The following is a 26,214-nucleotide window of genomic DNA, read 5'->3' as shown; positions in this document are numbered from 1 at the left end:
AATGTCTGTATGGTGATATTAGCGACGAGAGCGAAGATTCTGTGGCTGGCTGGAACCTTTTGTAGAAAATTTAATGTCACTTGTACATTTCTCTTGAAAAACACATGCAGAAGGAAACATCTCCCAAGCAGCAAAATAATACAGCATGGATGGATTTGCGTATCTTACTGATGTGTGCCTCTATTCTCAGCAATCAAAAGTGTGGAAAATGAAGAAAGATAAGTTCTGCAGAACACTGCATTAACACTTTGTGCCATATACTGGGTATAAGCGATAATTGTTTACAAAGTATCACAGCAGTGTAGAGGAAGGAGAAACAATTTGATATAGGACATTTGTCGTCTATAAAATTGTGAAACTACTTCACATTGGCCTACAAAAATTACCTAACCTGCAGCGTATGCATGTCACATGGGATTTTATATATTCTCTCACATACTATCAGGCCTGGAGAGAAAAAAATTAGTAGAAACCTGTAGTGGAAAATTTAGTGTCACTTATACATTTTCCTTGAAAAACTCAAAATTGCAGCATCTAGTGAAAACATATTCTAGTACAAAATCAAGCTACATTAAAAAAGGTCCTATTCATTTTTTTGTCTAGAACAAATAGTTTGAATGAAGAGAGTGAGAGAATACTGAAAATCTCATGTGACGTGCATGCGCCTTACCAAAGCAGATCCCAAAACGACCCTTCCCTATGGCTTGCCAGCCGGCCCTGTTCGCCGGCCAGCCCGATCGCCAGTCTGCTGTGGAATCACTCTGCTCTGATTTAGCTTGCAGTTCACTTCCTTGACTCAGTGCCTCTCCATCCAAGATCAGCTTTACTGGATATTGTTCTTTATCATAACACTATGTATTTACATTATTATTTATATATTTATAATAGTGTATGTGTATATTGTTTTTATTTTCATTTATTTATTTATTTATTTGATAACCTGACCAGATTGATGCTTTCAGGACACCTCTTATACTGGACGAGGGTTTTATACATAACTTCAGAACCTATTACATCACACTTACTTAAAAAATCATAATTTCTTTTGATAGTGTAGGAAAAGACAGATTGCTACCTACTGTAAAGAAGACATCATTCTGTCTTTTCCTACACTGTTGATATTTTGACCTGGAGTTTCCATTATTTGATACTTTCTTTTGCCTGGATGTATCTGGCATTTGCCTGTTACATCTTCTGGATTGAAATAATTGATCTTTCCACCTTTTCCTCGGTCTTCCTAAAGACATCATACCCACTGGGTAACAATTCATTATTATTAACTGTATTCTTCACCTTCCATTCTTGTGACATACAGTTGTTCCTACATTCCTTAATCTGCTCATTTAAGCTTGGACTCTCTGTCTTCTTTGATGTCAGTAGACATCCTCGTGTCAGACAGTGTGCATCAAGCTACACTACTTAGGAATCTTATCCAATGCACACATTTTTTATTCATTTTGTTTTGTCACAGGTAACAATACACTTCCAAATGTCATAGTTGGCTCTGACATCATTTTACAGAGCTTAGGTTGGGTTTCCTTTCCTACTTTAGTTCCGAAGGGTCAATACATTGTTCTGTTAACATAATTAAATCTTTCTGCTTTCTTTTGTATGTCTATTTCTGTCATGAATGAGATACTTTGTTATTATTTTGATGGGAATTGGGTCGAGGTCCTGGAAACTATAACTTCTTTTTTCTTCAAAGATAGAAACAGATATCCCTTAGCAGTTGTGGGTAAAATATTAACAGCTGTCTTGAGTGTGTTTGCAGCCCCAAGGAAGTCATGACTCGGGGTGAGTGGTGATTGTCAAACTTCTACCAGATTTTTTATTATGGAGACTCAAGTTTATCGCAAAATGAGTTGGACCACTATTTTTCTTAGTTCATTCTGCATTAGGCTGTATGAAGGAATTTGGTCTTAAAGTTCAATATATTTTTTTTAAATTTTAGATTGTAGTAAGGATTGTCTGGTTTTCAGCATCTTGGCTACAACTGCTCACTTCAGAAGTATGTTGCTTGAAATGTACTTTCCCGACATTAATGAAATTTTAATTCATTATAGGCAGATACACTGGTAGTAGAAATCTCAAGTTACAGAATTTTTCAATCACTCAAAAAGAAGTTATGATGTTTCTAAAATAACTCTTTCTCATCACTGGATAAACAAGACAGAAAGCATTGGTTGGTTTTGGAGGTCTCTTTTGTCATCGTGAGAAGCTACAACCACTCTATGGTAGGCCTATTGATTTGCTTGTAATTAAAACTTGAACTTGAGTCTCAATAATAAATATCCTCTAGTAGACAAATATTTATTTGAGGCATATTTGCCTTGAAACAGGGAAATCAGAAAATTGCTGTATGTAAAACTACAACAGTTGGTTTTAAAAATATCCGAGCTACACTATGTGATCAAAAGTGTCTGGACAACTGGCTGAAATGACTTAAAAGTTCGTAGTGGCCTCTATTGGTAATGCTGGAATTCAATATGGTGTTGGCCCACCCTTAGCCTTTATGAAAGCTTCCCCTTTCGCAGGCATACGTTCAATCAGGTGGATTCCAAAACATCCCAAAGGTGTTCAATGGGATTCAGGTCAAGACTCTGTGCTGACCAGTCCATTACAGGGATGTTATTGTTGTGTAACTACTGCGCCACAGGCCATGCATTATGAACAAGTGCTCGATCGTATTGAAAGATGCAGTCGCCATCCCCAAATTGCTCTTCAATAGTGGGAAGCAAGAAGGTGCTTAAAACATCAGTGCAGGCCTGCGCTGTGGTAGTGCCATGCAAAACAAAAAGGGGTGCAAGCCCCCTCCATGAAAAACATGACCACACCATAACACCACCTCCGAATTTTACTGTTGGCACTACACATGCTGGCAGATGGCAATCACCGATCATTCGCCATACGCATACCCTGCCATTGGCTTGCCACATTAGGCACTGCGATTCGTCACTCCATACTATGTTTTTCAACTGTTCAATCGTCCAATGTTTACGCTCCATACACCAAGTGAGGTGTTGTTTGGCACTTACCAGCATGATGTGTGGCTTATGAGCAGCCGCTTGGCCATGAAATCCAGGTTTTCTCACCTTCTGCATGACTGTCATAGTACTTGCAGTGGATCCTGATGCAGTTTGGAATTCCTATGTGATGGTCTGGATAGATGTCTGTCTATTACACATTATGACCCTTTCCAACTGTCGGTGATCTCTGTGAGTCAACAGGAGAGGTCGGCCTGCACGCTTTTTTTGCTGTGTGTGTCCCTTCACGTTTCCATTTCACTATCACATTGGAAACAGTGGGCCTATGGATGTTCAGGAGTGTGGAAATCTCATGTACAGATGTATGACACAAGTGACACCCAATCACTTGACCACGTTTAAAGTTCGTGAGTTCCATGGAGCACCCCATTCTGCTCTCTCATGATGTCTAATGACTACTGAGGTCGCTGATATGGTGTACCTGGAAGTAGGTGGCAGCACAATTCACCTAATATGAAAAATGTATGTTTTGGGGGTGTCAGGATACTTTTGATGACATAGTGTATGTCAGTGCCCAGTGAGCGTATTTTTTCAAAAGAAGGGCAATAATGCTCCTAGAAAAGAAAGTGATGCACTTTGAATAAAATAGATCAAAGTTTATTTATGGATCACACTACTGATTAATTCAATTTTTCCTTCTTGAATGCATATATTATCACAATGATTATAGACTGTGATTGTAGGTACTTAATAATAGTTTGGCTATATTTCTTATATTATATTTTGTCTCCGATAAAATTATTAAAATGTAACAAGAATCATTCTTACTATTAAAATTTTAGGATTTTGTGCTAATATTTTTAATTTTTACAGCAGATGAAATGCAAAACATTTAAATCTCAAAATTACTGGGAACATACCACAAACCTATTACTTATCTTCCTATGATCTTTCAAAATAGGACTAAACCAGATAAAATTACAAGCATAATGACCTGAATTAAAAAGGCAAATTTTTGTGAGTGAATGGTGAGTGATGAGTCATGAAAAAGAGCTAGCTCATTCCAGTGAATGCCAGTTCTGCTCCGATCTCTGAAAAGAGTGGTTTTGCCCATCTCTGCTAAATACTCATCCTTTGCAGGTTTAGGCAATGGTTCAGTGCCTCTAGGGGCAGTTTCCCCACAGGTGCAACTGGAATTTCACTGAATAGCATTGTCTACACTGACCCATATGCTGTAGCCAAACATTTGCTCTGCATTATGCTTGAGCACTTGTGTTGGAGGGTTATCAACCTGTATTTTGTGTCATCAAGCAGCATGTGGAGTGAATTCACTAACCTTTCACTGCAGATCAGGAGCTATATAATACTCTGTTTAGTGAGAGGGAATTCCTCAGTGCCCCAGTACTTTGCCCTGACATGGCAGCAGGGGCAGATCACATCCACAGCCAAATGCTTAGACAACTATTAGTGGGTTACCAAAATCATGTCCATGCCAATTTCAATTGTATCTGGACTGTGGGTGAGTTCCTATCTCAGTGGCGAGGAATCGTGATTTTTCTAGTACTAAAACTGGTTAAACACCCCCTTGAGATGGACAGCTATCGCCCAATTAGTCTCACTAATGTTCTCTGCAAGTTGAACATGTGGTGAGCCTGGTGACCGTGTTGGTACATTGAGTCTTGGTGTCTTTTGACTACAATCCAGGGCGATTTTCGCCAAGGCTGTTCTGCAGCCTGTAGTCTCCTATCCGAACAGTTTCTGCCCAGCGTCAACACCTTATTGCTGTCTTCTTCAACTTGTAAAAGGTTTATGACACCACATGGCATCATCACTTTCTCGTTACTCTAAATGAGTGGGGTCACTAGGGCCCACACCAGCTTTGTTCAGAACTTTTTGTCACACCATTCTTTCTGGGTTCAAATTGGTGCCTCCCACTTTACCCCCTGCCAGAGTACTATATGAAGTCAGTTCAAAAAACTCTGAAACTTTCATAATTTCATGCTGATGGCGTGTTGAAGCAAATGCCTGCACTCACCTGTACCTAATGTTTAACTGTCAGAAGTTTCATTCTAGTAAGTCTGTTAATTATTGTTCAGTGCTGCATTGAGTAGAATGTTGTTGCACAGTTTGCAAATTTCTAGATGGCAGAGTTAGAGCAGCGATATGTTTGCATTAAATTTTGCATGACATGTAAGAAAACCTTTATATACACACACAAAATGATGCAGAAAGTCTATGATGATGAGTGCTTAAGTCATATTTGGTGTTACAAATGGTTCACACAGTTTAAAAATGGCTGGATGGAAGTTAAAGATGACTCTTGTTCAGGGTGCCCTTCGATGCCTACTGATGATGCTCATGTCAGAAACGCCAACAAAATTGTGCATGCTAATCAAAGACTGACTCTCAGAGTGATAGCAGAAGACTGTAACATTTCAGTTGGATCACGTCATGAAATCCTGACACAGCGTCTTGGAATGTATTGTGTTGCCTCCAAGTTCGACCCATGGCTCATGAGTCAAGACCAGAAAGAGCTTCACCTCGCAGTCTGTGAAGAGCTTTTGGATCGCGCAAATGAGAACTAGATGTTCCTTAAGAGACTCATAATTGTTGATGAAACATGGGTCTACAGTTATGATGGTGAGACCAGGATTCAATCTTCTCAGTGGGTTGGGAAAGTTTCTCCATGACCAAAAAAAAAGCTCTTTGGGTCAGGTCAGATTTCAAAGCCATGCTTCTAAGGATTAGTTCATTATGAATTTGTGCCACAGTGACAACTGTTATTGATGGTACTATGAGGACATGTTGCGGCGCCTGTGAGAAAATATGAGAAGGAAATGGCCTGAAACGTGGCGAGACAATTCAAGGCTCTTGCATCACCACAACTTACCCACACATTCATCCTTGTTGGTGCGTGACTACTGCTCAAAAAACTAAATCGCTGTGCTGCCTCATCCTCCATAGTCTCCAGACTTGGTCCCTGCGGACTTGTTTTTATATCCAAAGTTGTTAATCCCATTGAACGGATGAAGATTTGCAACAATAGATGAGATAAAACAAAATTTGCAGGCAGAGCTTCACGTGACCCAGCAAGAGGCGTACCAAGATTGCTTATGGTAGCGGAAATGGTTTTGGGAGTGGTGAATCAATTGTGGAGGGAGTATTTTGAAGGAGACCAGGTAAGTGTAGAAAAAATCTGTGAACAAAGTTCTGGAATTTTTGGAGCAGACTTCGTGTAAGAGGCACAGTCATGAGTTCTCATTCATTGCCTCTAGTTTTCAGCCGCCAAGATATGTCATGCACTTCTGTTGCCATTGTACTGCCCATCCACAACCAGAACTCTATCTCGACAATGAACTGGTCAAAGCTGTTGAGTCTTATCGCTTTTTGGGTCTGGTCTTTGATGCCCATTTGGCTTAGCTTCCCCATCTTTGACAACTTATGCGAACATGATGGTCACATGTTAATACTCTACACAGCCTCTGTAACATTAGCTGGGGCATAGACTTCTCTACATGTTTGCAGCTTTATAAAACTACCATCTTCATTATGGGAGCCTGGAGTATGGTTCAAAACTGCCTCCAGCATTGTGGATACTGGATCCGCTACCACACTGTAGGGTCAAACTGGTGACAAGTGCTTTTCAGACCTGCCCTGTGAACAGCTTACTCGCAGAGGTGGGAGATCCTCCACTACAGATTAGGCACCAACGGCTGCTGCTCAACTGTGCGAGACAGATTTGCTGCTTGCCAGATCATCCAAACTACCATGTCCATTTTCCTGGTAGGAGATCTACCTTCCACATCAGAGAACGAGGACTGGAGTAACAATCACAGTTTGCATATAGTGTCTCAACTTCCCCCACTGTCACCTCACTGTCTGTCTCAAAATCTGGCAGAAAACCCAAAGAGATTCTGGTTGTATGTAAAATATACCAGCAGTGAGACGCAGTCGATACTTTCACTGTATGATAACAGTGGCGATGTCACTGACGACAGTGCCACTAAAGGCTAATTACTAAGTATGGTTTTCTGAAATTCCTTTACCAATGATGATGAAGTAAATATTCCATAATTTGAATCGAGAACGATTGCTAACATAAGTAACTTAGAAGTAGAAAACCTTGGTGTAGCAACACAGCTTAAATGATTTAGTAAAGGCAAGGTCTCCAGTCTGTATTGTGTACCAGTCAGGTTCCTTTCAGAGTATGCTGATACAACAGCTCCGTACTTAGCAATCATATACAGCCTCTCACCTGTTGAAAGATCTGTACCTAAAGACTGGAAAGTTGCGCAAGTCACACCAATACACATGAAAGTAAATAGGAGTAATCCTCTGAATTACAGCTCCTTATCACTGATGTAGATTTGCTGAAGGATTTTCATAACATATGATGTGTTAGAACATAATGAATTACCTGGAAGAAAATGATTTATTGACAAATTGCCATCACAGATTCAGAAAATATTGTTCTTGTGAAACACAACTAGCTCTTTAATGCCACAAACTAATGAGTGCTACCTACAAGGGGTCAAATTGAGTCAATATTTTTAGACTTGCAGAAGTCTTCGGATGTTGTTTTTTACCAACAACTTCTAATCAAATTGCGTGCCTATGGAACATTGCCTCAGTTGGGTGACTGGACTCGTAATTTCCTCTCAGAAAGGTCACAGTTTGTAGTAATTGTTGGAAAGTCATAGAGTAAAACAGAAGTTATATCTGGCATTTCCAAAGGAAGTTTTATAGACCCTCTGCTGTTCCTGACCTACACAAATAATTTAAGAGGCATCTGAGCAGCCCTCTTAGATCGTTTACAGATGATGCTGTCATCCACCATCTTGTAAAGTCATCAAATGATCAAAACCAATTGCAAAATAATTTAGGCAAGATATCTGTATGATGCGAAACATGGCAGTTGACTCTAATAATGAAAAGTGTTAAGTTGTCCACATGAGTACTAAAAGAAATCCGCTAAATTTTAGTTATGTGATAAATCACGCTAATCTAAAGACTGTAAACTCAACTAAATACTTAGGGATTACAATTATGAATACTATCACATATATATTATTGTGGGGAAAGCAAACCAATGAATGCAATTTATTTGCAGAATATTTAGAAAATGCAACAGATCTACTAAAAACACTGTTTACATTATACTTGTCTGCCCTCTTCTGAAGTGTTGCTGTGCAGTGTTCGATTTGCATCAGATAGGATTGACGGAGGATGTTAAGAAAATTCAAAGAAGAGCAGCTCATTTTGTCTTATCCTGAAATAGGGGAGAGAGTGCCACAGATATGATATGTGAATTGGGTTGGCAATCATTAAAACAAAGGCTTTTTCGTTGTGACAGCGTCTTCTCGTGAAATTTAAATCACAACTTTCACCTCAGACTATGAAAGTACTTTGGTAGTGTCCACCTAAAAAGGGAGAAATGACCATCATAATAAACTAAAAGAAATCAGAGATCACAGGGAAAGATTTAAGTGTTGATTTTTCTTGCACACTGTTTGAGAGTGGAACGGTAGAGAAACATCTTGAAAGAGGTTCAAAGAAACCTCTGCCAGGCAATTGTGAATTGCAGAGTAATCATGTAGGTGTGGATGTAAATGTAGATGTGGTTAGGGAGCAGTTGCATGAATTGCATGTACCTCATCCTCGGATCTGACACTCAACCTTTCCTTTGGAACAAAAGACTCTGTTTATCCCATGATTTTTTGCCACCCGTTCCTGTCCATCCCTGATTCATTTCCAGGTTGGAAGTGATGTGCACTGACGGCTCTATTATCAATGGACGAATCAGTTTTGCTTGCACCCACCCATGCAAGGTGCAGTGAACTTCGCTTCCTGTTGAACAGATTTAGTGTATTCACCGCAGAATTGGCTACTGCTCAAGCCCTCAGTCATGGCTGTTCTTGCACTGGTGACAAGTTCTTAATAGGCAGTGACTCCCTGAGTAGTCCCAGTGCTACCATCGACAACCATTGGTTGTAACTATCCAGGATCTCCTTTCTGATCTCAATCAAGCTGGACGGTCAGTCGTCTTTTTCTGGACCCCAGCTCACATTGGGATTCTGGGGTATGAACATGCTGACTGGTTGACAAAGATGGCTAGCAGGATGTCGACTATGGGGGCATGGATACCAAAACCAGATCTTCGGTCAACTCTGTACCATCAGTTGTTGAAAACTTCAAACGAAGATTGGTGTGCTCTGGTTTCCTCAAACAAAATACGAGCCATAAAGTGGACTACGGCGATGTGAGTCTTCTCTTGATGCTTCTTGCAAGGAATCTAACAAAGAGTTGACTTTGTCTTGGCTACACTAGGCTGACTTGTGGCCACATCCTACAACACAAGAACCCATCCCACTGTCGGTGTGGTGCCCGTCTGACGGTGATCCATCATCCTAGTGGACTGCTCTTACTAACACACTGCCTCTGATGCTAGCAGAGGACAGTAAATTGGCTGATCTGGTTTTATGTTTTACCTGTGAAGATGCTTTCTACCCCTCTCAGTGAGGTAGGGCACAATAACCTCATCAGTTGCTTGAGATACTGAAAGGGTGTCCCATCATCTGCTCCAACCCAGAGAGCCCATGGCTACCCTTGCTCAGTGGTGTGGCCTGGCTCCAGCTCTTCCCATCTTTTTTAATTCTTCTTATACTTCTACATATGTTGTTGGTTTACTGTTTCATAATGATTGTTCTCTTTTTTGAAATTTTATCGACTTGTCTCCTTTGCTAGTTTTCTTGTGGTAATGGAGGGTGAGGAAACATCATTCAGATGCAGAAGGTGCACCTCCCATCACATAACATGTCGTGGGGGCCTCAAGCTGTTTTTGGGGCAGACCGAGTTGCCTACCTTCACCTTCTTATCCCTCTCTCAATTCTCTTTGTTCCTGTTGTTTCTTTTACTGATCCTCAGTTACAGTTGGATTCATAAGGATTTGACTTCTGTGTCCTTCCTCGCTGAGGACTCTTCCCGGCTTGACACATATAGGATGAAGGGCCTGATGACCTCATAGGTTTGTACCTTTGCCCTCATCAGTATAATATGGTCAGTATCACTACCTTGCCAGTACTTCGCCATTGGTACTATAAGTGACAGGTAGCATTTTCCAGACATTTACGAAACCCAAACCCTTCCATCAGATTAACACAGGGCATAACATGATTCATCATTTGTTTCCGGTCATCCACTATCCAGTGACATTTCTCTTTACACCACTTCAAATGTTTCTTAGCACTGAATACAGAAATGTGTGGATTATAAGGAGCTGTCTGACCATTGTACCACATTGTCATTCTGCTAGCTGGACTGCAGGTAGCACTTTGGAAGTGATACCTTCTGCTATCTCATACAATTTTTTACAACCATCCTTCACAGTGCTCGACAGTGCCTGCTCGTCAGTACATGAGGTCTGTGTTGTCTTCGTTTAGCTGTTATAGTTCCTTTGGATTTCCACTTCATAGTCACATCACCACCTACTTTGGCTGCTTTAGAAGGATTGATATATCCACGATGAATTTTGTTATTCAGGTGATATATAGTGGTCAGTTTGCACATTACATGGGGGTGTCCATATACTTTTGGTCAGGTAGTATATTTCACACAATTCCATCATGAATTTCATGTGGCCTACCTTTATGATGATTGATATCATTATCATGTTAAAAGTAAAATCAGACAGTTGTACTTATGATTTCTAACAGTGGTTAGATGGAGCTCTGACATGCCTTTCATTCCAGGTTGAAAGTATTTCAAGTTGTGAATTTATGCATTTATGTTTCAGTATTCCATGTTAAAAACAGCATTCCAGAGCTTGTGAGTGAGCAAGTTCATTAACATAATACCAAAACTAAGGCTTATTTTGATATAGTTAGGTGTGATATAGCTAGGAATGAATGAAAATTCTCACATAGTTGAGCCACCCAGAGTAAAGAACACATTACTTATATGTGCCTTGCCTGTTCCATGAAAAACAGTATTCTGAAAGTTATACAGCTGCTAGAAGACTATCTATTTTACAACACTTTTAAATTAACATGACGATATTAGCCATTAACACTTCCATAGTGTGGTCTACTAAATTATTGTGCAATATATTTGTTATGCACTGTTGGGTTGCTACAAATCAGTGACATCATATTGCAATGAAAGGGACTAAATGGCTAATAAAAGGTCTTGACAGGTGGATGATAACCTATAAAATCAAAGATTTGGTTTTTCAATCCCTTGTGGGTCCCTGGATTTTTAATGCATTTGACTTCAATTCTGGCAGTGCTGTGCATATGAAAAAAATGAAAATGGAAAAAAGCTGAATTGCACGACAGTCCAGGTTCCACATTAAACTGGCGCTCACCTCCTTCACTAGCTGGATGAGATTTTTCATTGGTGTTTCTTGATGTCACTGGCCTTACTTGGGTATTTTTGCTGCACTGCTATTTTTGCTGTTTTTTCTTCAATGCCGATTTCTTCAATGTATCACTGGTTGAACAGTCATGACTGGTAAAATCAATGGAACACTCATTTGTATTAAAACCTTCACTTCTACTCACCAGAATCTAGAAAAGATAGAGGTTAGTAAGACAGTTTGTGCAGTTATGAGTACATGGCATGACATGGCTTTCCTATGGCCCATGCCATGGTTGTTTGTAAGTGAGAATGAAAATGGAATAACCACGGACAGTGTGTATGTGCGAACTATGCACTATTATCTTCTTTGGAGGGGGGAGGGGGGGTGAGGCTTAAGGAAATTAAGATTAAATGTAAGTTAGAAAGATACAGGATATGCAAACAACCCACCAAACAACAAATTACTGATCCTGTGAAGCAGCTCACTTGTTTTCATAGGTGAAAATAAGTGAGCTGCTTCACAAGGCCAGTAATTTGTTTAGCTGTTTGGTGAGTTGTTTGCATACCCTGTATCTTTCCTTAACTATCTTTCTTGTGTGGCTAATATACAGTTCTCTAACTCCAGCCTATTTTTAATCTACACAGATTCAGAAGAGTCCCACAAACACTGTCATCCACCTGTTACAACTGTCCCTGATCTTTTTATTTAATATCAAACAATGTTGTACAGATATTCACCACCATGCACTTTCTGTCACTGTGACAGTACTTTATTTTTAATAGTTTCTTTATGGTGTGTTCTTCTTTCTTCCAAATATGAGCACAATTTTTTATATTTGCTTGACATCCTACTGTCCAGACAGATCCAATGTCTTAAAATGTTTTTAGCTCTCACATGCTATCTTTGTTCATAAATTATGTTCAACAATTTATACCTGTAATATTCTTTATTGTTTGGTGGTTGTAATTCTTGTTACTTTAGATGACTATTTTTGTGTCTTTTTTACTCTTTAACAAAACTGTAATAACTAAATAAATAAAAGATGAAAATTTACACTTTAAGTATATATGCTAAAGTGGTCTGAGGCCTTGCTTGCAACTGCTCCACTTTTTATGTTATATCTCTTGGGCAATTTAATTGAGTTATTCAATGTCAGTTTATTCTTTTATCTTGTCTTTTCAAGTTAAGATATTGATACAGTCGAAACTCATCAATTATTGCCAGCCTATGCTTCACTGTCCCTTTGTATATAATTAAAACTAAATTGCATAAAAAAATGTAACTCATAATATTCAGTTTGAAAAGAAATAATAAATTATTTGAGAGCCATAAAACAGATGGAAGCAAATAATTATAAAACAGATGGAAGCAAATAATTATCACATTGTTCACAGTTTAATATTACAAGCCAATCACACCCATTTCATAGGGCAGATAGTTGAAAGGGAGGAGGGTGCTGCTAAATTACATTTTGTCATGGCATGCTTAATAATTGTTATTTTTTCAGGGTCATTGTCAAGGACAAGACATGATGGTAAGTCAATTATTATCCGCAAAGTAGTTATAAAATTTCATTGTAATCAAATAGGAAACTTACAAGGACGTCATTTTTCGACATAGTCTCCGTGTGTTTCAATGCGTTTGGTCCATTGTTGTAAAAGCTTCCTCATGCCCTCATAAAAGAAGGTTCTCAGTTGAGCTGTGAGCCAGGAATGCCTGGCTTCTTTCACTGCTTCATCTGAGGCAAATCGACAGCCCCTTAATGCCTAATGTGCAGATGATATGCCACTTCGTCAATAGTTAATTGTCTATCTAAGAGAATCATTTCACGTGAACGCTCAATGGTTTCTTCATTTGTGGCGGTAAATGGTCGTCCGGCCCCTTCATCGTGTGTAACCTTTGTGTGACCATTTAGAAATTTTTCAATCAATTTGTAGACACTACGTTGTGGCAAAACATTGTTCTCGTACTGTACCAAAAGTCTTCGATGAATTTCGGCCCTTGATACGCCTTCTGACCGTAAAAAATGGATCACTGACCGTTGCTCTTCTTGGGTGCAAATAGACAGTGGAGCAGCCATGATTAACAGCACGGCAGCGATAACGAAACTAACCTAGCAGCTTGAAAATTGCAAAGATATAACAACAAATAAACAAATCATGCGTCATCAACGTAAAATAACAGTACTACCAAAATGAACAAAAATATAACTAAATTGTGGATAATAACTGACTCACCTTCGTAGAATTCATAAATACACACATCACAAAAAGTTTAGCGTCACCTCGGTTCCAGAACCTGTACAGAAAACTGGAATAGAGATGAACATAAACATCATTTCTGCCCTTTTTATTGCTCATGAAAACCACGCATTGCATGTTGTACCACCATAGAGCGAGACCTTCAGAGGTGGTGGTCCAGATTGCTGTACACACTGGTACCTCTAATACCCAGTAGCACATCCTCTTGCATTTATCCATGCCTGTATTCGTCGTGGCATACTATCCACAAGTTCATCAAGGCACTGTTGGTCCAGATTGTCCCACTCCTCAACGGTGATTCGGCGTAGATCCCTCAGAGTGGTTGGCAGGTCATCTCATCCATAAACAGCCCTTTTCACTCTATCCCAGACATGTTCGTTAGGGTTCAGGTCTGGAGAACATGCTGGCCACTCTAGTTGAGTGATGTCGTTATCCTGAAGGAAGTCATTTACAAGACGTGCACGATGTGGGTGCGAAGTGTCGTCCAAGAAGACGAATACCTCATCAATATGCTGCCGATGTGGTTGCACTGTCGGTTGGAGGATGGCATGCACGGATCGTATACAGGCATTACGGCGCCTTCCATGACCACCTGTGGCATATGTCGGCCCCACATAATGACACCTTAAAACATCAGGGAACCTCCACCTTGCTACATTCGCTGGGCAGTGTGTCTAAGGCTTTCAGCCTGACCAGGTTGCCTCAAAACATGTCTCTGACAATTGGTTGGTTGAAGGCATATGCGACACTCATTGGTGAACGTGATGCCAATCCTGAGCGGTCCATTCGGCATGTTGTTGGACCCATCTGTACCATGCTGCATGGTGTCGTGGTTGCAAAGATGGGCCTTGCCATGGTCATTGGGAGTGACGTTGTGCATCATGCAGCCTATTGCGTACAGTTTGAATCAGAACACAACGTTGTGTGGCTGCACAAAAAGCATTATTCAACATGGTGGCGTTGCTGTCAGGGTTCCTCTGAGCCATAATCCATAGGTAGTGGTCATCCACTGCAGTAGTAGCCCTTGGGTGGCGTGAGCGAGGCATGTCATCGACAGTTCCTGTCTCTTTGTATCTCTTCCATGTCTGAACAACATCGCTTTGGTTCACTCTTAGACGCCTGGACACTTCCTTTGTTGAGAGCCTTTCCTGGCACAGAGTAACAATGCAGACACGATCGAACTGCGCTATTGGCCGTCTAGACAGGGTTGAACTACAGACAACACGAGCCGTGTATCTCCTTCCTATGGAATGACTGGAACTATCAGCTATCAGACCCCTTCCGTCTAATAGGTGCTGCTCATGCATGGTTGTTTACATCCTTGGGCAGGTTTCGTGACATTTCTGAACAGTCAAAGTGTCTGTGTCTGTGATACAATATCCACAGTCAACGTTTGTCTTCAGGAGCTCTGGGAACCGGGGCAATGCAACTATGTTTTTGATGTGTGTATAATGGATGATTCCATCTGAAATTGCCTCATTTCAGTACAATTTCCTGCTCGAACCTCACTGATATTGATGATATTATTTGATCACTCCCAAATGTCTCTGATGAAAATCAGTAAAGGTTAACATTCGTCGAAGCAATACTGGCCAATATATAGTCACTTATTTGACTGTATGCGCGACTTTGCGCAGAGCGAGTGTGAATTTGTGGAGACTTTGAGCTGTTATGTTTCAGGCAATATTTTGTTGAAAGTATTGAAATTTGGCTGTCTTGTATAACTTTATATGTTCTATCCCTTAGGGATTAAAGATATGACCCTAACGAAGGTGAAACTTGCCACGTAGTAATCTGACAACACAAGGTTATCAGATGTAAAGTTTCATTTATTTAGCACTTTCCAGTACTGAACAAATTATGTGCAAAGTTGATGATTGTGTGAAAAGGTCAAAACTGCAGTATTTTCAACCTGATTTTGCCAAAATCTACACTCTGTAAAACTTCTGAAACTGGGCTCATTAGGAAATTCATGGTTTTAAGTACAAAAGATGGATTTGATTATCCAGTGCATGCTAAAGTGCTACATAATTTGAATCAAAGTTGGGTGTGAATATCACAGCACGAAAAAAATTTAAACGTTGGTTTCTTATATCTTGTAGAGTAAACGCATGCTGAACATGAAGCTTCATAAGCAATAGGGTGGCAGCATATGGAGGTGGAATACAAAATTTCGTTCACCAACTATTTTCCAATATCGGACAGCTTTCTCAAAAATATGACTATTTTTATGAAAAGGTGAAAATATGGCATATTTGACACTTCTTTTACCAATACTGTTTTCTATTAAAGTCTTAATACCTGTCTAATTCAAAATAATGTGCTTTAGCCCCCACCCCTCCCCTGAAAAGTGGATTTGACGTCCAACATGAGTCGCAAAAACTGAATAAATCTTTTTGTATATGGCAAAAGGAGAAATCAAAGAAAGGAAAAGCTTTCAAGAAGAAAGATGGCAGATAAACAGCGGTTGCCTGTACAAGGAAACATAATCAATGTGTACTGCTTGACTCAAGCTCAGTTTGTATCAGCAAAGTTTCTAATGACTCAATACATTTTTTTTCCATAGTATCTAGTGCGGCCATGCTAAGTCTGGAACTAGTGGAGTTGTTACTAGACCATTACATTGCCTTTATGTATGATAATGAATGCTGCATTGGCAACATTGCCGGTATTGACATATCAAGGGAACAAAATGATACACTGGTATTAGTTATGCATCTCCAAGGCCTGGCTCATTCATTTATTGGCCCAAAAGACAGGATGCTTGTTGGGTACCAGAACACTACCTCATTTCCACACTCTCTTCCTTCAGCATTATCACTGGCTGACAATATCAATTTTTAGAAAATGAACTACCAGAAAGCAACACAAAAATTTAAAAAAATGCGAAGTTCTAAGTTAAGAAGTTTAAAACAAAACTGATATTACATTTTGCTTGCTGCCTATGTGAGATACTCTGCAGATTTGTGAATCAGAGATAAAGTTCTTAGCAAATGGCTTTGTAAGCAGAGAGGTACCAGCACGAGGCTTTGGCATCCAACTTAAGAAACCAAATTACAGGCTTGGGAACCTAGATGAAGATATCTGTGGCTGTTATTGCACAGCTGTCGGGCATACCCCAATGGCAGTGAGGTTGACAGTTCATGTTCTTGAACTGGTAGTGATGTGCCACCATGGACCAATGCAGTACGTTACTTGTCAGTTTAAAAATTAAAAAATGCAGACTACAAGCAACAAAACACTATCAAAAGGTTGGTGCAGTCTAGCTTGTTGCCGCGGTACATTCCCTCAAACTTGTCCATCATTTTCAGGTATTGTTAGTGCACATTGGAAAATCAAATGTGGTTTTCTGAATGCTTGAAAACATCCTTTTTCCAACTGTGATTAGTTTGAAATCTGCTGTAGTAAACAGATTTTCTAAAAGTGAATTGAATGTGATCTATTTTGTAATTTTTACAAAAATTAAGTTCGAAGTGATGTTGTAGACATATGGAATATGAATATGTTATATTGGAAAACCTTGCACTGCTTAGTTGTTGTATCCAGAGTTTCATGTTTATCATGCCTTTAATTAACAAAATACACATAAGAAGCCAACGTTAAAACATTATTCACAGTGTGATTTTTCCGACTATTTTGCTTCAGTTTATGTAGCATTGCTAGCTCAACTTGAAAATAAAATCTCCTATTCTAGCACGGCTTACATCTACATCTACATCTACATGGATACTCTGCAAATCACATTTAAGTGCCTGGCAGAGGGTCCATCGAACCACCTTCACAAATCTCTATTATTCCTATCTCGTATAGCACTTGGGAAGAATGAACACCTATATCTTTCTGTACGAGCTCTGATTTCCCTTATTTTATCTTGGTGATTGTTCCTCCCTATGTAAGTTGGTGTCAACAAAATATTTTCGCATTCGGAGGAGAAAGTTGGTGATTGGAATTTCGTGAGAAGATTCCATCGCAACGAAAAACGCCTTCCTTTTAATGATGTCCATCCCAAATCCTGTATCATTTCCGTGACACTCTCTCCCATATTTCACGATAATACAAAACGTGCTGCCTTTCTCTGAACTTTTTGATGTACTCAGTCAGTCCTATCTGATAAGGATCTGTGCAACAGTATTCAAAAAGAGGATGGACAAGTGTAGTGTAGGCAGTCTCTTTAGTAGGTCTGTTACATTTTCTAAGTGTCCTGCCAATAAAACTCAGTCTTTGGTTAGCCTTCCCCACAGCATTTTCTTGTGTTCCTTCCAATTTAAATTGCGCTTAATTGTAATACCTAGGTATTTAGTTGAATTTACGGCTTGTACATTAGACTGAGTTATCGTGTAACCAAAGTTTAACACATTCCTTTTAGCACTCGTGTGGATGACTTCACACTTTTCATTATTTAAGGTCAACTGCCACTTTTCGCACCATTCCGATATTTCTTCTAAATTGTTTTGATCTTCTGATGACTTTATTAATCGATAAATGACAGTGTCATCTGCAAACAACAGAAGACAGCTGCTCAGATTGTCTCCCAAATTGTTTATACAGATAAGGAACAGCAAAGGGCCTATAACACTACTTAGGGGAACACCAGAAATCACTTCTGTTTTACTCTATGACTTTCCGTCAATTACAATGAACTGTGACCTCTCTGACAGGAAATCACAAATCCAGTCACATAACTGAGACGATATTCCATAAGCATGCAATTTCACTACGAGCCGCTTGTGTGGTACACTGTCAAAAGCCTTCCTGAAATCCAGAAATACGGGACTGATCTGAAGTCCCTTATCAATAGCACTCAGCACTTCATGTGAATAACGAGCTAGTTGTGTTTCACATGAACGATGTTTTCTAAACCCATGTTGACTGTGTGTCAATAGACTGTTTTCTTTGAGGTAATTCATTATGTTCAAACACAATATATGTACTTAAAACATGTACTTTCAAATGAGACTGGTTTTGAAGCTCCAGTAGAAAATAGTATTTGTGAAAGAAGTGTCAAATGTGCCCTATTTTCACCTCTTTGAAAAAAACTGTCATCTTTTCAGTAAATTTGTACATTATTAGAAAATAGTTGGCGAATGAAATTTTGTATTCAACATCCATGTGCTAACAACTTATTGCATATTAAGTTTCATGTTCAGCATGTGTTTACGGCATGAGATATAAGAATCCGAAGTTTCCATTTTTTTCATGACATTATTTTGTACCCAACTTTGATTCAAATTATCTAGAATTGTTTGTGCACGTTGATAATGAAATGCACTTTTTTGTACTTAAAACAATGGTCCACCTAATGAGCTCAGTTTGGAAAGTTTTATAGCAGAAGTTTGGCAAAATGAGGTCAAAAAATACTGGATGTTTGCCCTATTTACAAAATCGTCAACCTTGTACTTAATTTATTCAGTATTGGAAAGTATTACATAAATGAAACTTCATATTGAGTAACCTTGTATTATTAGTTTGCTAAATGCCAAATTTCACATTCATCATAGTCATACCTTTAGTCCCTGAGAGATTAAAAAGACAAAATTTGAAATTTTTTCAGACAATGTTGCCCAAAATTTTCTGGCTGAACATGGTTTGTAAAATTATTTTGTTATTATTCTTAATGGAGTGTATAACATTGTACAAGATGGCCAAATTTCATTTCTTTCAACAAAATATTACCTGAGACATAACAGCTTAAAGTTCCAGGAAATTCTTGCCCAGTCTGCGCAAATTCACACATGGAGAACAAGTGACTGTACCTTGCCTAGTATTCCTTTCACAAATGTTAAACTTTACCGTTATTCATTGGGGACATGCAATTTCAATTGAATCCATGATGGTCAAACAGAGACGCCTAGGTGAGTTGACATGGAATTACCCTGCAGTGTTCTTTGGTTATTGCAGCTTTTTTCTGTCTCCTCAGGTAATATGACTGTTACACAGTGCAGTTTGCCGTTTTAGGACCTTGATGATATTGAGTGAGCAAGTTTTTGTTTGAAGGTTTTGCCATCATCATAAAATTGTTAAAACAGTCTGAGAAGTAAAGTAGAAACAGATTGGAACGTAAACTAACAGGAAGAAATAAAGCAAAGTATATTTCATTTCGTGACAGCATATGTTATCTTGGTGGAACTATATGTAATTCACTGGTCACAAACTTCAGTGAATGAATGTTTTCTGACAGTGATAGAAAGGGTAGGAACTAAAAATGAGCCAGCTGTTGAATATGTATTAGATTAACTTAGGAACTTACTTGAAGATTAGAACCACTCAACAAAGCACAAAATCACTGTAAACCAAGTTTTTTTTTTATACAGATCCATATGTGTCAAAGCTCTGCTAGGCAAATCAGACTGAATGCCACATATAAATATTACCAATTTGAGATGAAAGGTGAGTGTGTACCTGTCGGCTGGAGCAGAAAAAAATAGAGTAAGACCAATGTTCGCAGAAAAAATAAGATTTGACACCAGCTCCCAGAACTTTTAAAAAATCGTATGTTCACTGCATGCCAACTTTATTGTAACTATATATTCACAGTCAGCGTCCCCTTTGCTCTCAAAATGTCTGCATTGTGCACACAAAAGTTTTTTATTTATTTATGTATTTTTGGGTTAATGTTAGTATTTCACCAGTTCTGAACTGTATAAACTAACAATTATTTATAGCTGAAGAAGCTAAGTCTGTACAAAACAATGAGCTGCCTTAATCAGTTCTTGCATTGCACTGCATATACAGTACTATCGTAGAGAGAAATAACAAGTGATATCTAGATAGTGTCTGTAGCTGTAGCCATGGTTATCAAGAGTGTGCACAGTAGAAATCCAAATAAGATTTATAAGCGTAGTCCAGAAAAAGCCAACACTGTTGTAACTGATGCCAGCAATAAATACGGTGAGAACTGTGTGAAATGAGCATAAGTGAAGAATGACTGATGGTATCCTGCCTTTCCAAACAAGTTGTTATGATACTTACATGTTATCTAGATGGTTAGCAGTTGCATATCTTGCTCTATGCCATCCTACTTGAAAGACTGTGTTTCCATTATTTTATCTGTGTCTACATGTACATCCACATCTGCAAACCACTGGGAACTCCATGGCTCTGGGTACTACTCATGGCACCACATATTTGGTTTTGTCCTATTTGATATGGATACCACATACTTCTGGGATGGATGACATAAGAGTTTTGTTGGGAACTTCCTTTGTTCCTCTTTGGCTCTGCTGTTGATAGTTGTATAAACAGCGAGCTTTGGTCCAGTTGTCATATTTTTGGCATTTGGTAAGCTTGTCTTTTTGTTTGAGAACCATTGTTGAAACTTTCTGAGCCTTCAAATTTACTCAGTGTTGCCATAAGTTTCAATGTGAATTTAATGTACAAGTAAGAGGAGCAGTTTTTTTAAAAAATTCTTTATCCTACACCACGAACATTTCACTTGACTGTGTTAATTCTAAACGCTGCCTTGTGGGCAACATTGGATATGGTAAGCATTGTGAAAAATATATAATTCTTTGAACTATTCTTTCACTTTTATTATAGTTTTATCTTTACTTCCCAGAAAACCATACTGTAAACCAACAATTAGTACATTACACGGAAGCATGCTTACAACCCATTTATAATTGTGGGTTAAAAGCATCCTTTTGTTTGTGCCTAAATGTGATAAAATCAAGTGCAATTATATGTAGATATAGTGAATAAAGTTTAGATTTTGGTAAACTAAAAGTTGGGTAAAATCTTCTATTGACAAAAGATAGGTAAATGTACACTACTATAAGTGTTAATATCTTTAATCATTTTCATTACTTTTCAGGTTGTTGCTTTAGTTAATGAACGTCTCATTAGTGGGAAACTTTACATTGAGATGTTTCTACTCCCAAGCATACATGAAACAGCAACAAGAAGAGAGTGGCCTAGCCTTTTAATTTGGCTTCAGACTTTACACGTAAGTTTTATGTTAGACGCTCCATCTTTAAGGTATTTGATTATATTTAGGCGTTTTGTGAAATTTTATTATTATTATTTGTGTCAAACCAATAACTCCCACACCGATTCCTTACATAATTGAACTCCCATGTATAAAACAGCTTCAGACATCAGATTACTGTAGAAATGAATTAACATGTTAAACATTTGATGTTAAGCTTGTAAAAGCTTTCACACATCTCAAACATTGGAAAATCCAAGATGGAATGTAAGAATATTAAAGAAGGAAAGTTGCTACTCACCATATAGCGGAGTTGCTGAGTCGCAATAGGCACAACAAAAAGATTCACAAAAGAGACACACACACACACACACACACACACACACACACACACACACACACACAACTAGCACACACGTCTGCAGTCTGACTGGTCTGACGTGTGTGTGTGTGTGTGTGTGTGTGTGTGTGTGTGTGTGTGTGTGTGTCCTTATTGGCCGAAAGCTATTATTGTGTGAATCTTTTGCCTATCGCGACTCAGCATCTCCGCTATATGTTGAGTAGCATCTTTCCTTCTCTAATACTTTCAACATCTCGATGTTTATGATTTACTATGAGCTGTACACTGATATAATTTTGCAGGTACATTCAGTGGTATATGTGGAGACTGGAGGCAAAATGTGTTGCAAAAGTAATAAAGTAAAACATCCTGCCTGATGCTGAAGTTTTATTGGATGAACAGCGAAATGTAGTAAACAAGAAACTCTTTTCATTTCATTGTTTTGTGGGTATGTCAAAAAGGAAAAAATTTGAAAATGTTTGCAATTATGCATAAAGTTTACCAGAACTTGCTAAGTACTCTCTTTCTCAAATACTTGACGGAAATTGTGTGAGTAATTCGCGTGCTGTGAATTACAGTGCCTCAAGAGACATACACAATTTCTAACTTTTGTTGCCTCTAGAAGACATTAGACAGGCAATGTTCAACTGGTGCCAAGTGACCATTTTAACTGTTTAGCGATATAGATTAAAGTGATTTGCAGAAAGCAATAGATACAAGTAAACTTCTGCTGCATATCTTTAACTCAAGATACTTAGGGATCATGTTTGATTGTTTTTCATATATTTGTTATTTTGTGTGTATCTGAATGTAGCTGCTCAGTGGACAAATTTATTAGTCATCTGTTTGTTGAATCACTTAGTGGTGTATAGGTACTATAGAACAGAATAAAGGTTTAAAGTTTTGCTATGTGCCTACTGCACTGATTGCCTCCCCAGTTTGAGAATATTGAGAAAATGAAATTTGTAAAAGGGAAATAAAATTTTAGAAATAAAGTGTATTCCTTAGAATATATGATGTTAAACAGTACCTCAGCTGTTGGCAATCAATAAGCTGCTGTCATGGATGCCCAGGAAACTGTTTGTGGGATTAGGTATAATGTAAAGCAGGGCCGGCCAGAAATTCTGCACGCGTGCGGTGCTCCTGCACATGTGCAACTTCCAGGTCACAGCGAGCACGCCGCAGCCGTCAGTGTTCATGTAGTGCATGTTTCTACGCACAGATGTCGCTTTATCCACTTGCTGGGATACTCGGACCGGCGCATTCTAGTGCTCTTTCCACAACTTGCAAGCCAACCGTGGGAAGGTATTTCGCGTATTAAACATTTAAAATACTGTCACAGTCTACTCATTGAGATGTCTACTTGTATGCTATCAGTTTTTACCCAGTAAGACAAGTAATACAGTTAACAACCGTGGGTTTTTATTAAGGCAGCTTGACTGATGGCACGTAAATACGCGTAATGTTTTTGATGTAGTATTTACGAAAGAGAGCACTTAGCGACTTCCAACGAACCTTATTCATGATTTCAAATAACATGAAACTAATGCAAGGTTTGCTATAACTAATTCTCGTTGCCCTCAGTTAGACCCACATAATTTCTGTCTCACTGACCTCTGAACAGAATGATAACCCCAGACCTCTCGATGATCGCCTGTTATTTCAATACCGTTATTGCTATATCTTTCATCGGTTCCATCTGAAATGTGCATAATAACTGACAATTAGATGAATGTTATGTTTTATCGAGCTGAGCGTAGCCCTTCACACATTAAAAAAAAAACCCTAAATGTAAGTATACATTGGAACAGTCGGTTTAATGACCAATTTTTCTGATGATAATGTAACATGGAGCAGAATGAGGCAATAATGCACAGTTAGTAAACAATAATTTTTAATTACGAAAGGAATAAATCCAAACACGTTTATCCCTGGTCATGAGAAATGATATAGTTAATATCGGGCACAAAAGCACGGCTCTTTGACAAACGCAAGCAATTGCAAAGATTTTCGTCACTTATGCTTGATGGAAAGATTGATTTATTCATTTTCATCACCGAGAAAAATCTTTCACAAATATGGACATAACTCTCGCAGCTTCTTGGTGCAGGTGTGGAAATTCTTATTGTGAAAAATTTTCATAGAATTCTTTTGTACTTCGCACTTCAAAGAACTTGTCCTTCAGTCTTGTATTGCACTGTAGGTCGATCAGTTCCATCTGTAGATCATTCGGAGCATCTTCAGCTGACGACGAGAACGGTTGAGCAAAGAGGCGAATGACGGGAGACATGCTCGTAACATCTGCAAATTGTGCTCGAAATTGTTCCTTAACTTTTACAATTATTGACACGTATTCTTGAAATCTGGCACTTTCATGGACCAGACCAAGAGTCGGGAAATGTGCAGTGTTTTCTATCAATAGCTGGCTCTCCCAAAGTGCAAGCTTCCTTTCAAAGGCATTTACTTTTTCTAACATCTCAGAAATTAAATTATTTTCACCTTGCAAACTGATGTTCAGGCTGTTCATGTGAGACGTAATGTCCACGAGAAATGCAAGGTCCGATATCCAACAAGGGTCTTCCAACATAGGTTCACTTTTTCCCTTCTCATGTAAGAACGTTACTATAACCAAACGTAAATAAAAAAATATTTTCAGCATTTTACCTCGACTGGTACTTCAGTATAGTAAGGTATGTCGCCGTACTCCGCTCCTAATTCCTCCAAGAACCGCCAAAACTGGTGATGCGTAAGCCCATGTGTCTACAGATAGTTTACAGTACGCACAACAATTTGGATGACGTTTGCTAACGTTACTGATTTTGCACAAAGCGCATCTCGATGCAGAATGCAGTGAATTCCATACAATGTCTCGTCTGTGCGCCCTAGCTTTTTGCGCATCTGTGCTATGAGTCCTCTCTGATGACCTTGCTTTGATGGTGCTCCATCTGTGGTCACTGAGACTAACCGATTCCAGTCCATAGCAACACCATCAACCGCTTGCTCGACAGCTTGGAGTAAGTCCGCAACTTTAGTAGTCCCTTTCAGAGGTACTAACGCCAAAATGTGCTCTGTTACACAAAGTGCGTCATCGATACCTCGTATGTATATCACAACCTGGGCTGTATCTGTAAGATCTGTTGTCCACAGCTTGTGGTCGTGCGGTAGCGTTCTCGCTTCCCGCGCCCGGGTTCCCGGGTTCGATTCCCGGCGGGTTCAGGGATTTTCTCTGCCTCGTGATGACTGGGTGTTGTGTGATGTCCTTAGGTTAGTTAGGTTTAAGTAGTTCTAAGTTCTAGGGGACTGATGACCATAGATGTTAAGTCCCATAGTGCTCAGAGCCATTTGAACCTTTTTGTAAGATCTGTTGCTTCATCGAGCGCAACAGAGAAAGCAACAAAGTCTTTAGCCTTATTTATTAGCTGCCTGTGCACATCGCTGGCAATAGCACTGATACGTCTTGTTACTGTTTGTTTGGATAGACTGATTTCTTGAAACCTGCTAACGTTCGTGGGACACACAAGTTCTGCAGCATCAATTAGACACCCTTTCACAAACTCCCCTTCGGAAAAAGGTTTCCCAGGTTGTGCAATTCTTAATGCGATTTTAAAACTTTTTGCAGTGAAGATTTAGTATGGTTGTCATTTTGGAAAATTGAAAACAGTACATTGTGCAGCGTACAGTAAAATAGACATAAATGTAACACAAGAAACCAAGAGTTCAAGAAGTATCAGTTACTTTGACATACAGTAAAATCGAGTTGATGTGTCTTATCCATTTTCTTAAGGACATTTAATTTTGCTTGCCGTTCTTCACTGTCGAGTACACTACGCTCGTCTTTGTGATATGTATTGTAGCGTCTTTTAATTGGGAACTTACGCTAGCCCCCTATTATTCGGCGGCACAACAAACACTGTGAGTTTTCGCCAATGGCTACAAAAAATAATTGCAGTTCCCAGTCATTTTTAAATGACTGAGAACATATATCTCGCGTCCTTTACTTTTTCACAGTACCTGCCAGTTCTCAGTACTTCTCTGTTAAGGTAATGGTCAGCAGGGGTAAACGAGAGTGGGTATGTTGCGTTCTTGCTTGTACCACATAAACAGGGAAGTGGAGCTGCCGCCGTTCATTTAGGAGACATGTCTAATAACAGATGTCGCTGTCGCTCACTGTGGCACACATGCGCACATGTGCAGCACTTCCACACATCTGCACACTGTGCAGCGTTTGGCCTGCCCTGATGTAAAGCAATTAGACACATACGAGGTATATTCAAAAACTTCTGGAACATTCATAATTTCATGCCAGTGGTGTTTTGGAGCGAAATGCAATTGGCATCTGCACATGCCTG

At 39.1% G+C, this 26,214-nt stretch overlaps 1 protein-coding gene across 1 annotated transcript in view; it reads left to right on the top strand.

Annotated features, from left to right (window-relative positions):
* LOC126162437 (uncharacterized) overlaps positions 1 to 26,214 on the top strand; it is an 89,230-nt gene that overhangs the window by 27,582 nt on the left and 35,434 nt on the right. Inside the window, exon 4 of the mRNA XM_049918946.1 lies at positions 21,412 to 21,543. Coding sequence (XP_049774903.1) covers positions 21,412 to 21,543 — 132 coding nt within the window. The remainder of the gene's footprint in view (positions 1 to 21,411; positions 21,544 to 26,214) is intronic.

Source organism: Schistocerca cancellata, chromosome 2 (assembly GCF_023864275.1).
Source record: "Schistocerca cancellata isolate TAMUIC-IGC-003103 chromosome 2, iqSchCanc2.1, whole genome shotgun sequence".
Lineage (NCBI taxonomy): Eukaryota > Metazoa > Arthropoda > Insecta > Orthoptera > Acrididae > Schistocerca > Schistocerca cancellata.
Note: the sequence above shows the minus strand (reverse complement) of the source record. Positions and strands in the feature narration are given on the sequence as shown.